Below are 18611 nucleotides of genomic sequence, written 5' to 3' on the forward strand. Positions count from 1 at the left end.
AAAATACCAACGTTTGGATTTATGCTCTTGCAACTATTAAAAATTTTGCCCGGGTGACTGCTATTATCATATAGTTATGAATAAAAAACATCATGCCATGCGATTATAATCAACATAAAAATTTATTAAGTTGAATATATAATAAAGTTTAACAATTTAATTAATAATTGAATTAATGACATAATAATTCTGAAAAAAGAAAATAACAGGAGATTTGAATTAAGTTTTACGACTTGAACAAATCGAAAATAACTTTAGGGTTTAACTACCTTATAGGTTTAATTATTATTATTTGCATTTTTAATTTTATTATTATTATTTTTTTGACAATAATGGCTATTTTTGTATCTTCAATATCTATTATATTGAAGTTTTCAATCTAAATTTAATCTATCAGGATAAACTATTTTCGTAGTGTACCTATCTGTTAGGTGCTGCTATTAATTTAGCTTTGATCGTTTACTTGTAAAAATTGATGTCATATATCTAATGTGAAAATCGAGATGATGGTACTTCTACAATCATATTTTTTTTAGTTTTAGGCAAGTGTCTTCAACACATTTTTTTCAGGGTTATTAAGGATAGTGATAATTCTCATGATTTTAAAAACATTTAGTATGATATTTTGTTATGTTAGTTTTAATAAACTTTTATTTATATCATCTAAACGGTTTTATTTATTTTAGAACAGTATTAAATTAGTTATTTAAACAGAAATTATTTATTAGCATTTTCATTTAACCTAACTTTGTTTAAAACATTTTATATAAAAACTGTTTTAGAAATTGTTTTAAATTTTAAATTTAAAACCTAATTTTTAAAATTTTTTTTTCAAACTGTTTTAAATTATTTTAAAACGTTTTAGCGGTTTAACATAAACGTTGTATACAATGATAATGTGTTATATGAATTAGAATTATTATAAACTGTACAGGATTAAACATATAGTTTTTATTCAAACTATATAAAATCCATATAAATTTCACATAATTTAAATGGTTTTTTTACAATCATTAAAATGGCGCAAAAAGATATATTAATAATTATTAATATATCTATTATAATAAGCCGATCAACGAAGGAGTAATTTTGTCAAATAGCGGAAAAAATTCCCAACCAAATTTTTTTTTTTTGAAAAAGTTAAATTAAGATATGTATAATGACAAACTAAAAGTTCTCATTGATTGTAATTCAGCTTTTTTTTTACAACCTTGCAAAAGTTCAAAAATATGAGCTTTTTTCATTTTCTAAAAAAAATATTTAACTTAAAAAAAAAAGTTTCGTACAAAAGTTGTTTAAAAGACAATTTTAAACAAAAAAAGTATTTACTAGTTTTTCATTTAAATAAATATTTTTAGAGTTAAATTACATTTAATATGAGTACTAAAATTTATTTTCCATTTTTTCATTTTATGGTTACTTTTTTTCATGTTATACTTACATTAGACACAATGTTATAAATGCATATGTGTGTATGTGTGAGTTTATTTATTTATAGTATCATTAAAGTTTAGTGTACATTAAGATACAACCGATAGAGTAGATAATTTATTTGACGCTATATTGTTTAAACCCAACCAAACGCTAAATTATACATTCCCAAACAACAATTATATGATGTCAATTGTCACCGGAATTTCTGGTAATCTTCTTCTTTTTCTTTTCCTTAATCCCAACTACTTAGGGTTGGCCACTCTTATCCTAAACTTCCATTTGACACGATCTTCCACATCCTCTACTCTCACATCAGATGTCCTCATATCGCATTCAATACCATCCCTCCATCTCTTCTTTTGGTTTTCTTCTACCTCTTCTTCATTCAACATTAATTTCTATAACTGTTCTTACAGCTTCTGATTCTTCTCTCCTCATAACATGATCAAACCTTCTAAGTCTATTTTCTCTCATCTTATCCACGACTGACGCTACACCTATTCTCCCTCTTATATTTTTGTTACTTATTCTATCTTTTCTAGTCACTCCACTCATCCGTCTTATCATTTTCATCTCTGCTCTACTTTCTCATCAACCGCCCAACACTTTGAACCATACATCATAGCTGGCCTTATTAAATTCTTGTAGAATTTACCTTTCAGCCTCATTGGAAGTTTTTTATCGCATAAGACGCCAGACGCTTCTCTCCACTTCAACCACCCAAACTTAATTCAGTATCTTACATCCTCGTCAATACCTTCGCTCTTTTGCACAACTGATCCTAAATACTTAAAACTTTCCACCTCCCCATTCACATTGTTCCCTATTGTAACTTATCTTCTTATTTCACCTACCTCGTGTTCTCTTTTGTCAACCCAGCCGGAATTTCTGGTAATGATAAAATTAATTGTCATGAAGTGTATAATATTAGTCTTGTTCTAGTAAACTAAATGTTGGATAATAACTTTCATGATATAAATCTTAAAAGGTCAAATAAAGTAATAACTCTCTCTTCATAACATTTATTATTAAAATTAATAATGAAATAATTAAAGTAAACCCATTGCTACTATTTCAACTAATCGCTATTTAAAAAAAAAACCAACAGTGTCTCGCCACAGTGTGTATAATTGGGTGCAATATAAATATGTAACAGTGATTACAATCATTATCATAAAAAAAAACCTTGATGCAAATCAAGGTCATGTGACACGGTCACTCATATCGAATAGGGGTTAAAAGGTAGAGTATTCGAAATTAAAGTACGTTGAATGTATTTAATGGAGTAGGCCATAACGAATATTTCAAGTATTCGCTAAATAAATAAATATTTAAACTTGTAAATTTGAAAATAATACAATAGTGCATTGTTTGTCATTCGAACAAAACGAATACGAATCGGAAGTTTATTGTATAATAATTGACTAAGTAAGAGTCGCCGTGTACAATAATTTCCATGCATAAAATGTAACATCAGATACGATATTTTTTATATCGGATAATGAAGTCTTAATGTTTGTAAAAATATCACACACAAAAAAAATTATTATTTTTTCAAATAAAAAAAGTAATATAAATAGGAAAATTCATGTTTCATTATTGGGCAACAACACACATAAAAAAAGGTTTTATTGCTATTGAAATACAATACTCGAAATATAATTTGAATGCATTAATATAATTATTATTAATTAATCACCGATATAATAAGAAAAATAAACAATTGCAATCGTGATAGAGCAATATGTTTTAAATACACAAAGACTTTATTATTTTTCGACCTATGGTAAATAATATTGAAAACGTAGGATATTAGTTTCTTTTAAAAATTAAAAAATTAACGTTTCTTTATTAATTAATGTTTATTTATTGTCGCAATCACACACATAAAAAAATTTCGTTCTTATTGAAGTAATATACTCGAAGTACAAATTGACATAATTATTATTAGAAAAATACGGTTTAATGAGAGACTCAAACCTAAATCAATACAATAATATTGGTAAAGGAATTAAGTTGTAAATTAAATAAGAAATAAACGTTTTCGACGATCTCCGAGAGCGGACTGCACGTAGTAATCGTGATGATCCTCCGTTGTCGAATGGCAAGATCTTATGGAATCGAGGTTTGACACGCGATCTGAAAAGTAAACAATATAAATGAAAATAAAATCCAAGATAACAACTAACGAAAAGCTTACGGTACCATTTTGGAGGAACGGCAACGAACAGTAAGGGAGGGCAAGCAAAAAAAACCAGCAGCACAGAACTATCAATACGTCATGAGTACAACAACAGAAGTGAAAATTTAGTAGCTTTACCAAAGACCGTGCACAATCTAAAATTTACAAATCACATTAATCAATACAGTCACTACCATAATGGGAACATAAAAAAAAAGATTTAAATATTTCATTGTCGCATGACTATCCATTATATTATTTAATAAATAAACATGTCATTGATGTTATACATTCATCATTAAAGATATACATATAAACTAAAATTGCTGTTTATATAATAAAATGAACTCCATTACACACAATTCTATAAATAATCCCATAACTGAATATAAATAAATATACACATACAAAAAAATCAAAAACATTTGGATCTTATCGGCCGATGCAGTACATATTACATTGTAATCAACAATAAATAAAATACCGACCGGCCTAATAATTAAAGCAGGCAAAGTATTTAAATTTATTTCAAATAAAATTAGCTAAAATCAGTTACCCGTGTAATACAACCGTTATGAATTAGAGCTAGCACTCTTCAGGTCGGATGGCCGCTAATCAATCACAGTCAACTGGGCAAAACAGAGGCACAACTGAAAATTACAAAATATTTTTTACAACTTATTTTATAAATATATGCATATTTTTTCAAATATTAACCATTTTTTTCTAAAAATACTTCATTAATTAATTCTATAAACAATTTTCATCCGTTGAATTTATAGCTATGTAAACTTTACTTAAAAATTCGATTAAAGATAACTGCAAATATATATTGTTATATGTAAAACTAAAGGGTCTCTCCTTCCCTTGTGTTTCAATTAATTGATCGCATAAGCCTGGAATTTTTATGAGAAAGTAATTACTTGAGTAAATTCACACTTTTCTTAAAATTAACGTATTGTAACAAAATTTGGAAACGTAATCATTATATAAAGGAACCACAATTGTGTTTTTCTACTAAAAATGAAACAAATTGTAACCATAATTATTTTTTTTTCATATTAGCATACCATCTGAAATCTATAAACTAATTTTCATCATTAATAATGGAAATATTATTGCAGTATTTTTTAAAATTAAAATATGATCAAAATCAGTTAGTAACTAAATCAAATTATTGTACAAATTAAAATTAAAGATTTAATATTGTTACAGTGACATAGTCAGGGAAGGGGTGAAAAGCTGCAGCTTCCATCAAAATTACAGTGACTACTGAATTATTTACTAAATATTATACTTGGAACTATTTGAACTAAGAAAAAAGTTTATTATGGAATAATAAAACTAATCTCTTTAATTCTCTACTCTCTCGTAAAGATTGTAGCTATGCTACTGATTAATATTAAGTTTGTTTCTACGTGTAAAAGTTCAATTCATTTTAATACACTTCAAAAGAGCTATTTATATTATTTTAAAATAACTTAGGAATAATGTGCTGGTTGATTTTTTAACATAGAAAAATTTGTTTATCTTTTTCCATGTAAACGTGTTTGTCTAATTATGTGAATTTATAAACACAAAAATAATTTTGTCATCAGTTAGTTCTGGAATCGTTAGGGTGTAATCAAGTGTGAAATTATTTTTCAACGTCTTGCTCCATTTTATAAAAATTCTCTTTAAAAACTTTTCAAGCGGATCATCAAGTATTAGAACAAGACACTATGAATATTTCAACTCCTATGTATGAAACGCAAAGTTTCCTCAAGTGTCTTGAAAGTAAGTAGATAATTTTTTATGCAATAGTTAAACGAATACTATTTGTTTTAAATTGTTAATAATGTAACAATTTTATCGTATATTATAATTTTAGATACTGCTATGCCTGCAATGAAGGCTTCCAAAAGCTGGAAACACACCATTGTTAATTGGATAAAGCCACTGACGTTTCAGCAAAAGGTAAGTTTCAAAATTATATATTATCCAACGATTGATTGAATTAATTTTTTCAGCTCGAGTTGCACAAATCTATTTATCCTATGATGAAATGGTTAAATATGATGGATCAAATTATTTCGTCTCTCGGATCAGAGTTGATCCGAGTTAATAAAACTACCGCACGGGCCAGACTAATATGTTTGCGCCATTTCATGCAGAAAATCAAAACTAAACAGCATGAAAAGGATTGGATTGTTAAAACGTCTAAAAAAGTTATTAAAAAGTTGGATTATCTAGATTCAATAATTATGGTTCATAAATGGGCCACAGACATTCAAATTAAGTGGATTCAAATTTGTTCAGTGGCAATGAATGTAACTATTTTTCAGTATTTGACTTACAATATTTTAATTTATATCAATTATTTAAATTGTAAAATGTGCATAATTTTTAAAATAAAAAAATTATTTTTAGCTCGAAAAGATACTTTTAAAAATTTTGACGGATGATGGAAACTGTTGAATGAAGTTTTAGCCGATCATTCGAAAACAGCGGCTCATTCTATTGTGGTGGTTTTTATATTTTTTCTAATTTGTGCCTTCAAAACCTTCAATTTTAAATTATTATCTCAACAAATTATTAAAATTACTTTATACGTGTTATTTAAAATTTTCTGTCAATCACCAAGACTTTGTAGCTGAACTTACGGTGATATGATTATTTTTCATCATTTGATGCGTAATGCTAACAAGTTCTAAACTTTTTATTTATATATTTCTATAACTAATAACTTCCTTTATTTTATGTATTATAAACACACTCTGTGTAATTATTAAATTGTTATAATTTCTTACTATATTATCATTAAATAAATTTTTTATGAAGTATCTTGTTATGTTTTTAGTAAAAATAAATATTATTTAATAATTATTCTACTTCATAAAGTACGTACCATTCAAAGTAATAATTTAAATAATCTTTCTAATACTATGATGCAATTCATTTATATTTAATTTTTGATTATTGTAATCTTGAATTTAATTTCATAAATTTTAATAATTTAGACTGAACTAAGAAATTGATTTTTAGTGATGAATGTTTTTCATTCTTTAAAGTAGTAAATACGAATAATCGCTTATTGTAAGAAGAGCTTTATAGAAAATTACAATTGCTACAATATTATATATAATAATATATTTCGTAAAACTAAGTCTGTAGCCTAAAAATGTAAAGCATTGAAATTTTTATGTATATAGTGGCCACCCTATAATATATACAAAATTTAATTCAAATTAGAATTATAATATCTTTGTTAATTATTATATTTATTTTTATTATTATTGTTTTTATATTAAGATAACATGATAAGTTATTCGTTAAAAAAAAAACTATTTTCTTTTAAAAAAATTCAATCTCATAAAATTTAAGAATTTGTTTTTATGCAAAACATTAAAATCCTATACTGAACTAAGTATGAAAACATATAATTATTAAATTATAAAACAAAATATTTAAGAATTTTTTGCTTGAAAATCTGGAAAATATTGTTACAAGTGGGTTCTCATCTTGATCTTTCATTTCATATAGTTTTATTTCATAAACACCTACTGAAACACTGATTAGTAGTTAATACATGAATTATGACAAATAATCATTAAAAATAATAGTATAAAAATTTTGCAATAGATTAAATTGATACCTAATAATTAAGACTTTTATTTAAGAGTCATTTACTTTTAGAAATAAAATTTGATTATTAAAAATAAAATAAAATTTGAAAAACGATTGATTTACTGATTGTAGTTCAACATCTATCTATTGTAAATGAATAATTACTTAACAATTTTGGACATTAACTTTTAAATAGATTGTCAATACTATATTTGTTGATTTCAAGTTTCTGATCATTATAATTAATATGACATAAAATATAGTAGTAGATCACACAAATAGAGTAAATATATTATGAAATTACAAAATAAAATGATTTAATTTTGTAGTTGAAACCTATCATATTAAACTTGATTCGTCAATAAATACTTTGAAAACATTATAAATGAATGATTTTAATTGTCTGTTTGGAGAACAAGGGACAAGTTTTTTCAATTTTTGAGGGTAATATCTTCAACTAATTGTAATCATTTGACGTATCGTTGAAAAAAGTAGGTTAAGTTAGAGCAGAGAAAATAAAAAAATATCTTCTCAGCTTTGAATCGAAGCTAAAACCTTAAATATAGTAAAATAATTTTAAGTTTCTGATGAAAGCTCCTTGTAGTCCAGTGTATAATACTTATAACTTTATTATAAGTAACAAACATTTTTTATTAAAAAATATTACGTCAAGCCCTTTAAATTTTTATATGCATAAAAGTAAAGAAATTTACAACTACTTTATCATTTAAATAATATCTCCGTAAAAATTACAATATTAAATTATTGAATAGCAATTTCATACTAAATTTAATTACTAAAATTATTATTTATTCATATATAATAATTATAAATCAAATAACTAATTGGGATAAAATTAAGGGAATATGGGTTATTGTTGTTTTTGAAATAATCTATCAATTTCTTAAAATTAAACACTATCTACAGATTTGTTTTGATTGTTAATTTTTTTTGTGAAAAAGTTGTCATATTGAATCCCTCCTCGTAGGCAGGTAAAAGATCGAATTATAAAAAAATATATCAAAAGATCGGTAAATACCTAAGGTATCTATAAAAAAAAAAATTAACATAATTTGGACAATTTTAAAAAAGGTATGGCAGTTTTAAGTAAAAAAAAATTTAAAAATGTCGAAATTTAACAATTTTTAAATTTGAAATTTTTTGGAGGATTTCCCTCATTTACGAGAAACGAGAGAAATTTGTTCAATTTTTGAGGGTAATGACTTCGACTAGATACGATTTGTGATCTTTTTACATATTGTTTATCAAAATCAGTCCAGTGAAAGCTGAGAAAAAATGGCAACATACACAAAAAAAAAAAACACATCGTGGTAAAGTTAATATCTTCTCAGCTTCGCATCGAAGTTAATAACTTGTAATAATACTATTTCTTATTCAGCTTATTATGGTTACATATATTCATTTTTTAGTTTTTTAATTAAAAGATCAATTTCGTAAATTTGACATAATAGTCTTGTAATTTCTAAACTATTAAGTATTTTTGGGTTAATTTATTTAGAATTATACAAATTTATTACTCATATCTGTTTCATAAGTCTTGATAATAAACCTGAATTTTTCTATAGAGAAGAATTGTACTACATTACTTTGACCCATCTCTTCCCTTTCCTCCACGAAAAAATATAGATTACTTGTGAAACTACAAATGGGTTTATTTATTCATTTTTTAGCTTCGATGCGAAGCTGAGAAGGTATTTTTCATTAAAACTTTCACTTTAAAAGGCAATAAAAAATAGGTTCAAAATGATTACCTTTAACATATTAAAAATCAAAATCAGTATTAATTTAATACAATTTTTTTTGTTCTTAATTATTTTTTTTTTATATATAAATACTTATTTTTTAATAATAAGTAATAATATTAAAACTTAGAAGTAATAGAAAAAGTTTAATTGCACATTTGAAAACATCACGAAAAGTTTATTTAGAAAAGTATATTTTTTTTCTGATGAAAGTTCCTTTTGTTTAGTGTATTTATTCATAAGTAACAAAATTTTTTTATTAAAAAGTATTGCATAAATTCCTTTAAATTTGTATACGCATTAAAAGTATATGAATATACAACTCCTTTTTATTTTTATAATATCTCCGTAAAAATTACAATATTATATTATTGAATACCACTTTCATACTCAATTTAATTACTGTAATTATTATGTATTCATATATTATAGTTATAAATCGGGGTAAAATTAAGGGAATAAGTGTTATTGTTGTTTTTGAAATAATCTACCAATTTCATTTTTTTCTATTTAATAATATTTATTTCAAACTTGCAAGTTGAGTTAAAAGTTATGGTAATAAATTCATTTTTTTTTTATTAAAACTTTCACTTTAAAGAACAAAAAGAAGTAGGTTCAAAATGATTACTTTTAACATATTAAAAATCAATAATAATTTGAAAATAATTAATTATAAAAATTATATAATATATAATTAAAATAATTACTAATCTGGATATAATTAAGGAAATAGGAGTTGATGTTGGGTTGGGTTGGTTACATTTTTAACTTTATAATGCTATAACTCATTGAAAAATGTATGAATCAACACAATTTTTTTATGAGAAATAATATTTTTTAATAATCCCTTTTTCATTCGACATACTTTATCTTAATCAGGGTATTAATAAGGAACTAGCAGATAATGTAGCTTTTGTAATTATCCACCAATTTCTTAGAATTAAACACTATCTACAGATTTGCATCAAAGCGTTTCTTATGATAGTGATTTTAATCACTGTCAGATTAAATCTATACTGGACCCAACTATGCCACGTCCCTCTATGCCACAACCACACTGTGCTGGGTTTTTTTTTAATCTAAATTTGAGTTTTGACCAAGAATAAAAGAAATGAAAAATTGATTTCTGTACACTAGTACGACCTCACGTAATAGAATTATTAAATTTTTTCTCCAGTGTTGAAAGCATTTTAACTTTCCCAACCAATCTAAAAATTAAATACTTATCGTTACATTACATATCGATCATTGACAGAAAATGGTAATGGTAATGTTGTAATTAATTAAAAACAATGAAAACAAAATCCGTAAGAAAATATTAAATGTGATTACCAATATTGTATAGTACTTATCATTATCTTATATTGCTGTATGCACATAAATGTACATTAGATACTGATGGATAGTACGCAGGCAATCATTGCCGTTGTTCCACAAATCACCGTCACCACATGTATGCTAGCAATTGAGACGTTACGCACAGTCGTCACTCTAGCCCAACGTTTTTTTTTTCTTGTTTAAATCGGACGATAGCCAGAGGAGTAGAAACAAAGACCAAGTGTACAACTTCATTATTTAGAGATATCGCCTTATTTATTCTTATAACTACTATCATGACGTTTAAGCGAATAAATATTTACTTGTCGCTATCAGGAATCGTTATCTTACTCGATCGTGTACATGTATAGCATATACTTAGAAAATCAGTAAAAATAGTTTAATAATTTATTTTATAAAAAATATATTGTGTACATAAAATACATGTGAGTGTGTAATAAATAATTAAGTATTATTTTTAAACCAATTTCTTAGTTGAAATATTTTATAAAATGTACAATGATTTGGATTTAAGTTCATATGATACATACGACTAGGTGAATTTTCACATGGTTCTAACCGATCTATATGCGGCATATATAAACTCTCCAAATTAAAAATGTTCATGGTTGATATAAACTCTAAAAGTATTCATTGTTTCTGTTGTCCTCTTACATAAATGTATTCAAATGGTATCGAGTTTAAAATTTCCTGAATTAGAGAACTTTCAACATGTCCAACATTTACTGTCATAAAGGGTCTATTTCGCGATAACCATTTATTCACATTATAACTTTTTACGATTTTAAATGTATGTTTAAAAATCCAGTGTTGTGTTGCTATAGAATCGACATCTATTATTGATAATTCTTTAATTAAATAATTATTTTCCAGCCAGAGTATACACTCCATATCGATAATACACGTAGACATTGTATTATTATAAAAACACACAAACACTATTCACGGAGGTGTTTTCAGATTGATTCATTGTACAATAATTATTATTTTTAGTGCTTGAAGTAAATGAAATGATTCTGTAGGTTGTTCATGGTTTATACAGAGTGATCGAAATCTGGTAAGACATTCATTTTTTCAGAAAATATTGAGAATTTTTAATTTTATTATAGAGAAAAAATATCAAGTTCAAAAAACTCTATAATAATATGTAGTCAAATCATAATTTTTTTCGTCCTTTCAAGGATAAAATCCTTTATTTATAATTTTCTTAAATGGGAACCCTTATTTTTAACTTTATAATATGAAAGAAAAAAAAATTACAAACAATTTTGTTCTTATAAATTTTTTTAAAATTCATTTAACTTCATATTATTGTAGAGTTTTATAAACTTAATAATTTTTCCTTTTACAAAAATTTTAAAGTCTCAATAGTTTCTGAGAAAATAAGTGTCTTACCAGATATCGATCACTCAATATAGGGATCTTGCATACCTCCTACACTCTCGAGTATTGTCATGATTCAATATAATGATAATTGTATGGGGTTGAAATATCATATGTGTGTGTGTAAAAAAAATAATAATATTCCATGTAGACAGTTATTTTCTATGTTAATTTTATAATATCACTAGTTTTAATCCAGCTAGAATGTGTTTTATCAAAACCAACCCACTTTACAAATGATTTATCACCTTTCTTAAGATTTATTTTCTTTAAAAGATAATGGTCTAGATAATTTGTTTTACTTATTTCCTCCGAGTAAAATGCACCTGTGATATCATTACCTTGGTAGTCCTGAAGATTATATGTAACAGAAGAGGTTGGATATGGTAGACATCTACTAATAATGCCAGTAGTAGTATTTTTTTGTTTTTACTAATACAATAGCATGATGGCAGATTAGCTAATTATAATAATTATAATTATTAAGTATAATTTTCTAACACAATAAGCATTATACAGAAAATTTTTTCGGGGGTGGCGATGGTGGTGATGACGATAGTATTCATTTTTACATACATGACGTCACTATTCTTAGTAAAACGTTTTATATACTAGTTTTGCACCGTTGTATTAATTTAATTATCATGAATGTGATAACAGTGTTTTTAAATTATTATTATTATTATTAGAGATTTTTAAAACGAAATGATTAAAAATTGTTAAATACGTATGTATTTCTCTGGGTATTTGGTGATGTTTTAAGTAAAAATTATTATTACCTGATAATAATAATTTATTATATTACCTGTATAGTAGAGTCGCACAAAAAAAATTGACCTTACAAATTTTTATCAGACACCCCCTAGATTTATTAAGTATAAAAAAAACATGTTTTGAAAATTTGAAATCGATAAAAAAATTTTTAGAGGTCGCTCAAATCGTTTTTCGTATTTTCACCAAAAATACCTCTTATTCATTAAAATATGATTAAAATTCTAAATTTTGGTCAATTACAATCATCAGTATATGTAAAATGTTGTATTTTTAACGTAGAAAATGATTTTATAATTTTTAATTACCAAGGCCTATATTGATTACGTAATCTACCTAAATGTCTAAGTATATGGTACTTTTCGGATCGATCTGAAAGGAGCCAAACATTTTTTTTAAGTTTTGAAAAAATGATAGTTAAATTAATTGTATGTTTATTATATGGTGTAAAATTTTTTTTTACTAATAATAAAAATTAATACCTTATTATGATGTTTTATTAAGTCATATACTTCACATTATTATAAAAATATAATTCTTGTACATAATGGTTTTTATAGAATAATTTTTCCCACAATTTTTATTAGAAACGTTTAGAACACTAAAATAACAATTTGATATAAATAATCGTATTTATTCAATTTTTTTTGTTAATCAAAGATGATTTTTTTTCATCGGGATAGTCACTCCTCTGTTTTTCAACAACTTGAAGAATGTTTTGTCTTTGTTCCTCGTCTGTTGTTAAGGAACTATTAAAATTTATCATCAAAGCTACTCCTCTCTCTGCTGGATCATTCACAACATACAAGGATTTGACTTTATTATAGTACTGAATGAAACTTTCATTTTCTAGCTAAGTTTCTGGGTCATAATTTATAAAATTATAGTCAATGTAATGTGCTGAAAAAAATTGTTTTGGATTTTGTGTTACAAATTGATGAATACCGATGTTTTCTTGAATCGAGTTCATTGATATTCAATTTTTATAATTAGCTTCAGCTTTATTATTTAAGGATTTTACCATTTTTTTTTCCTGTGTTTGTTAAATCTTTGTCAAAAAAAGCTAGTACAACTAATGTTTCACTAAGGTACCATAAATGACCTGAAAAAGCTTTTACACTTACGTCACTTATAATCTTATTAATTTTACTATAATCTTTAAGTTGAGTTAATAAATTAAGATCATTTTGAGGAGCAATAGCTGCACAAAAACTTGTAAACCAAAAATGTATATATATTTTTAAAATAAATAGATTAAATTCTTGTATACCTTTAAGTTCGTCAGGTGTCAATTTAAATTGGTCACGAAACATATAAATTTTTAAGCAATATATTATTTTAGCCATCCATTTAGCTTGATGAAAAGCTCCAGGAGATCTAAAACGAGTTTTTCCCAAGTGATGCTTTCCAACACATAATAAACATAACTCCAATAATTCTTTGTAATCATCAAGTGAATGATTAATTTTAAGTTGCTTTTCACAAAATTCAATAATATTTTGTACATTTGATTTTATCTTATTAAACAATTCGTCGTCTGTAATCATAGTACTATATGAATCTTTATTAATATATATCCAATTATTTGAAAACCTGACACGGCCCTCGTCGCTTCGTTATACACGATGCCCCGCGACTCGTGCCACCTTTATCAGCCGTCACCCTACTATGAGTACTTGACTGACCAACACCACGTGTTATACGCTACGGTGCAAAGTCCAGCAAATTCCGCACGGCCGACGACGACCCGCCGCAAATGATACGGGAGTCTTCTTCCCGTTGTGAAAGCGACAACGTCGATCAACCGATCCGCACCCGCGCACCACCGCCTACAACGCTGCTAACCTTTTGTCGTCGACGCCTGCGAAAGTGCCGCGATATTATGCGAAGATTATTATTACTGTGTTCATCTTTTCGGTTTGTTTTATTTTTTGTTAAAATAACCTGTTGTCGCTCATTTAATAAACGGCCCACAGGTCTCTACCCTCAAAACCAGTATCGACCACATTATTGCGACGTAAGTCGTGTCAAACCATTTAAATAAAACTATATCTGGTCCAGTGGACGGTGGCATAAGCTTATCAAAAACTCGACTAATGATTATTTCGTGATGCCTGCGTGCAAAATTCAGTAGTTTTTTATTAACACGCTTATATATTAGTTTCACTTGTATGTTTGTTGTGAGTTGTGGGATTTTTGTAACTTTCCACGTGCACGAGACTAGACGGTCGTAACGCATTCACCCCACCCCGCTCTACAGTCGTCGAAAATAATATTTTCCAACCCGTAGACGCGCGCGTGTCATCGATTATATATATATATATATATGTAAATAAATTTTTATTGAGACACGGCCCCCGTCACTCGTGCTATTTTTATCAGCCGTCGACCTACTATTAGTATAAGTGACCACGGTGTAAAGTCCAGCAAGTGCCGCACGGCCGACGATGACCCGCCGCAAATGATGCGTTGAGTCATCTTCCCGTTGTTAAAGTGGCAACGTCGATGATGTACGCCACCGGCTCCCGACGTGCCGCACGACCAAACCGATTCGCATCCGCGTACCGTCGCCATTAACGCTGCTAACTTTTCGACGCCAACCGGAAACCGCCTACGAAAGTGCCGCGATATTATACGAAGATTATTTTAATTTTGTCCAATTCGTATAAAATATATGTATATAGCGTTACAATTTTTTTTTTAATTTCTTCAATATATTAACATACGAATAAAATAATCTATAAAATCGAATCAATTTCTAAATAATTCATATTAATGAATATTTGTTTTTACAACAATTCTATTGTACAAATAAGAACAACTCGAATAAAACAAATTTAAGTTCTATATAACTGCGTTTTGAGTTTTGTATTTAAACATTTTTGTGTTTATTTAAAGCATGAACCTTTTTACCCACATTTTTGATGTCCCAACTAATAAGCAGTTATTTTTGGGAAACAAAGTAATGATGCATAATTACGCGAGTTTTTTCCTAATAAATATTTCAGTATGGGGCCAAATCTCAATTGTTACGCTAACCTGAACGCGTGCTGCTTTCCTTGGATGTGGTAGTCGTTTCTCAGCTCCCTCCCCGGAATCGAACCCTGATTTCCCATTACCCATTACAATCATGATATTGATAGTAACTACTATCATAACATGAAACTAAAAAGTGAAAAATAAATATAGTTTAAAAAAACTAAAAAAACACGTTTTTAAAGTACATCGAACTAAAAAGTTAAAAATAATTTTTAGTTCGATGTACTTTAAAAGCGTGTTTTTTTAGTTTTTTTAAACTATATTTATCTTATTTACTATCTATCAAAGTGCTTGCACCGTTTAATCTTCCTGTATTAGAAGCTGTAGTGTCAAAACACATCATAGTGGTGCGATCAACTAAATTCCAGTCTAATAATAATTTTACAACGGCATCTGCTTGTGATGGTCCAGTTGACTTAAGTAACTGTGGTACATCAAGAAGCTTTGTATTTCCGTTACCAAACACTATTACAGCTAATCTTTCGACAAAATTTTTTTTATCAGATGGTAACATTTTCCCATTCCGATGGACCATTAATGTACAATGAGGTTTAAATAAATTTAATATTTCTTCTGATATAATTTTTCTATCACTAATAGGAGCTTTTCTTATTGTGTCTTTGCTAATTGATACGTTTTTTATTTCTTTATCTGAATTTATTAAAGTCGCTGCTAAAATATATGTGGCATTTGGTTAGATACGTTAGTTCTATCAAGCGCCGATGTTGGCTATGGTGTCATAATTTTTAAACGTGCTTTACTTGTTGTTGATTTTTCAATATTGTATTCAAATTCTGAGTGACTTGTATTATGAGAGCAATCGTCGGTACTTGATAGACTTTCTAATTTTTTTCGTGTGCGACGTTCAAGTTTTTTAAACTCAATATTTTTTTTATTATTTGAACGAGTATTTATGGTTATAATTTTTTTGAAATTTGGAATTACGGCCTAGACCCACCCTTCTCACGCTGATCAACAAGGAAGTCCTTTTCTTCTTTTGAAAAATTGGAATTTAATGCATTAGCATGGCTAAAATCGAATAAGTAGTTTAATGACTCTACAAATGCGGCTTCGCTATTATTTTGAGTAGAACTAATTCTATTTTTATTTTTATTTACATTTATCCATTTAGTATGGAGTTTTTTTATTTGTATAAATATGTGACATGTATGCTTTACTAAAATATTTGTTTTTAACCATATTTCAATTAACTGTGTCGCACACATTGAAGCACTAACTGATATTATTTTTTTGTTAACATTATGAAAATATAGAAAATGGCCAAGAACTTCGGGGTTTTGATGAAAGTCGATTACCAAAGATCCTCTTAATTGGGGTTATAATAACCTGATAATTTTTTGACTTAGCATCGTCCATAATTACTAAAATGAATAATTATTTAAACTTTAGCTATTATTGAATAATTAAGTAGATTAAATTTACTATTAAACACTTTCAGCTTATAAATTATCGTACTATGTATTTTTATGAAATAATAAATTAAACTTTGACTTACTTATTGCTACGTTCTCGAAATATAAAAATTTTTTATATTTGTGAATTCTAGATAAAATATAAGGGATAAATTTGATTAAAATGTATGAAAATGCTAATCTACAGGTACTCAAAAACTTTTAAAAATATATGTAACTACTTGTGAACAATATATCAGACACTGTAACAATTTTATCATCAGAAAAAAGGTGACTTAATATTGATATCTATTTTGTAAATCATAAACTTATGATTATTTAATTGATAAATAGCATGTATGGTTATTTTTCTGCCTTAATACCGCGTAACAATGATATATTTATTGATAGAAATCAATAAAGATAAAATCAAAACTTAGTTTTAAAAAAACGTTAAAATATGGTATTAATTTTTATTATTAGTAAAAAAAAATTTTACTCCATATAATAAACATAACAATTAATTTAACTATCAATTTTTCAAAACTTAAAAAAAATGTTTGGCTCCTTTCAGATCGATCCGAAAAGTACCATATACTTAGACATTTAGGTAGATTACGTAATCGATATAGGCCTTAGTAATTAAAAATTATAAAATCATTTTTTACGTTAAAAATACAACATTTTACATATACTGATGATTATAATTGACCAAAATTTAGAATTTTAATCATATTTTAATAAATAAGGGGTATTTTTGGTGAAAATACGAAAAACGCTTGGAGCGACCTCTAAACATTTTTTTATCGATCTCAAATTTTCAAAACATGTTCTTTTTTATATACTTAATAAATCTAGGGGGTGTCTGATAAAAATGTTTAAGGTCGAATTTTTTGCGCCACCCTCAGTGTGTAGCCTATTGAAGTCAATAGAATTAAATCAAATGATGTTAACATTTTTTTTTTCATTGTCAAACTCATTGTTTGGATACTAAAAGAAATCAACGGTTATAGTTAGGTATAGAAATACTCTAATGTTTATAACATACAGGGTGTTCAGTAAGTAAGGAAACAGGTCAATTGTTACAAACTATGAGAACAATAGAAACCCGTTTCCTGACTTACTGAACACCCTGTATAATAAAGTACTATATATATATATATATATATATTAGAGTATTTCTATGGGACTATAATCACCTCAAAATGACCATGAGAGAAAACAACAATATTATGTATTAATAATATTATTTATCTCTTAATGATTACACTTAGTCAGTTTAAAAATTATTATTCAAACAAAAAATGTAGTTTAATATTTAAAAATTAAATTTTATTTTAAAAATTATATATAACAAAATGTAATATGTAATCAGTAAGTATAACTCGCATTAATATATATTAAATATTATCTGGTATATAAAATTTTTACTAACGTGAGATACGGTACGTTTCAATATTAGGATTTTGATGGGAGATTTGGTATTTGTATGATACTATAGGTTTTAATTCCATGTTAACGATTATTTTAAATTTAAACTGAAAAACGCACATTTTATTTAAAAGTCATATGTTTTACACAGTTTATTTATAATATTATTCAAATTAAACGTACCGTGTATGAGTTTTCGGCGAACGGTGTCAAGTCTTCTGTTGTACTATTATTGAACGGAACGCCCGTTAA

General features: G+C 26.6%; 1 protein-coding gene and 1 long non-coding RNA gene across 3 annotated transcripts; one reads left to right on the forward strand and one right to left on the reverse strand.

The window, feature by feature from the left end:
- Positions 1–3311: 3311 nt before the first annotated feature.
- On the reverse strand, positions 3312–18552 carry LOC126904653 (uncharacterized). 2 transcript variants are annotated; one of them, XR_007703792.1, is made up of 4 exons: positions 18364–18552; positions 4173–4266; positions 3640–3771; positions 3312–3573 (listed from the first exon to the last, which is right to left on the reverse strand). It is a non-coding gene; the product is annotated as an uncharacterized LOC126904653 (long non-coding RNA). The 2 variants fall into 2 exon arrangements; XR_007703803.1 differs by lacking the exon at positions 18364–18552 and adding an exon at positions 4334–4670.
- LOC126904514 (uncharacterized) lies at positions 4696–6337 on the forward strand. Its single transcript, XM_050683640.1, has 4 exons — positions 4696–5392; positions 5487–5572; positions 5626–5925; positions 6026–6337. Exons 1-4 carry the CDS (start codon positions 5338–5340, stop codon positions 6071–6073), a joined length of 489 nt encoding a protein of 162 aa, XP_050539597.1. The 5' UTR covers positions 4696–5337; the 3' UTR covers positions 6074–6337.
- Positions 18553–18611: the final 59 nt, after the last annotated feature.

Source organism: Daktulosphaira vitifoliae, unplaced genomic scaffold (assembly GCF_025091365.1).
Source record: "Daktulosphaira vitifoliae isolate Bord-2020 unplaced genomic scaffold, ASM2509136v1 Scaffold_1, whole genome shotgun sequence".
NCBI lineage: Eukaryota > Metazoa > Arthropoda > Insecta > Hemiptera > Phylloxeridae > Daktulosphaira > Daktulosphaira vitifoliae.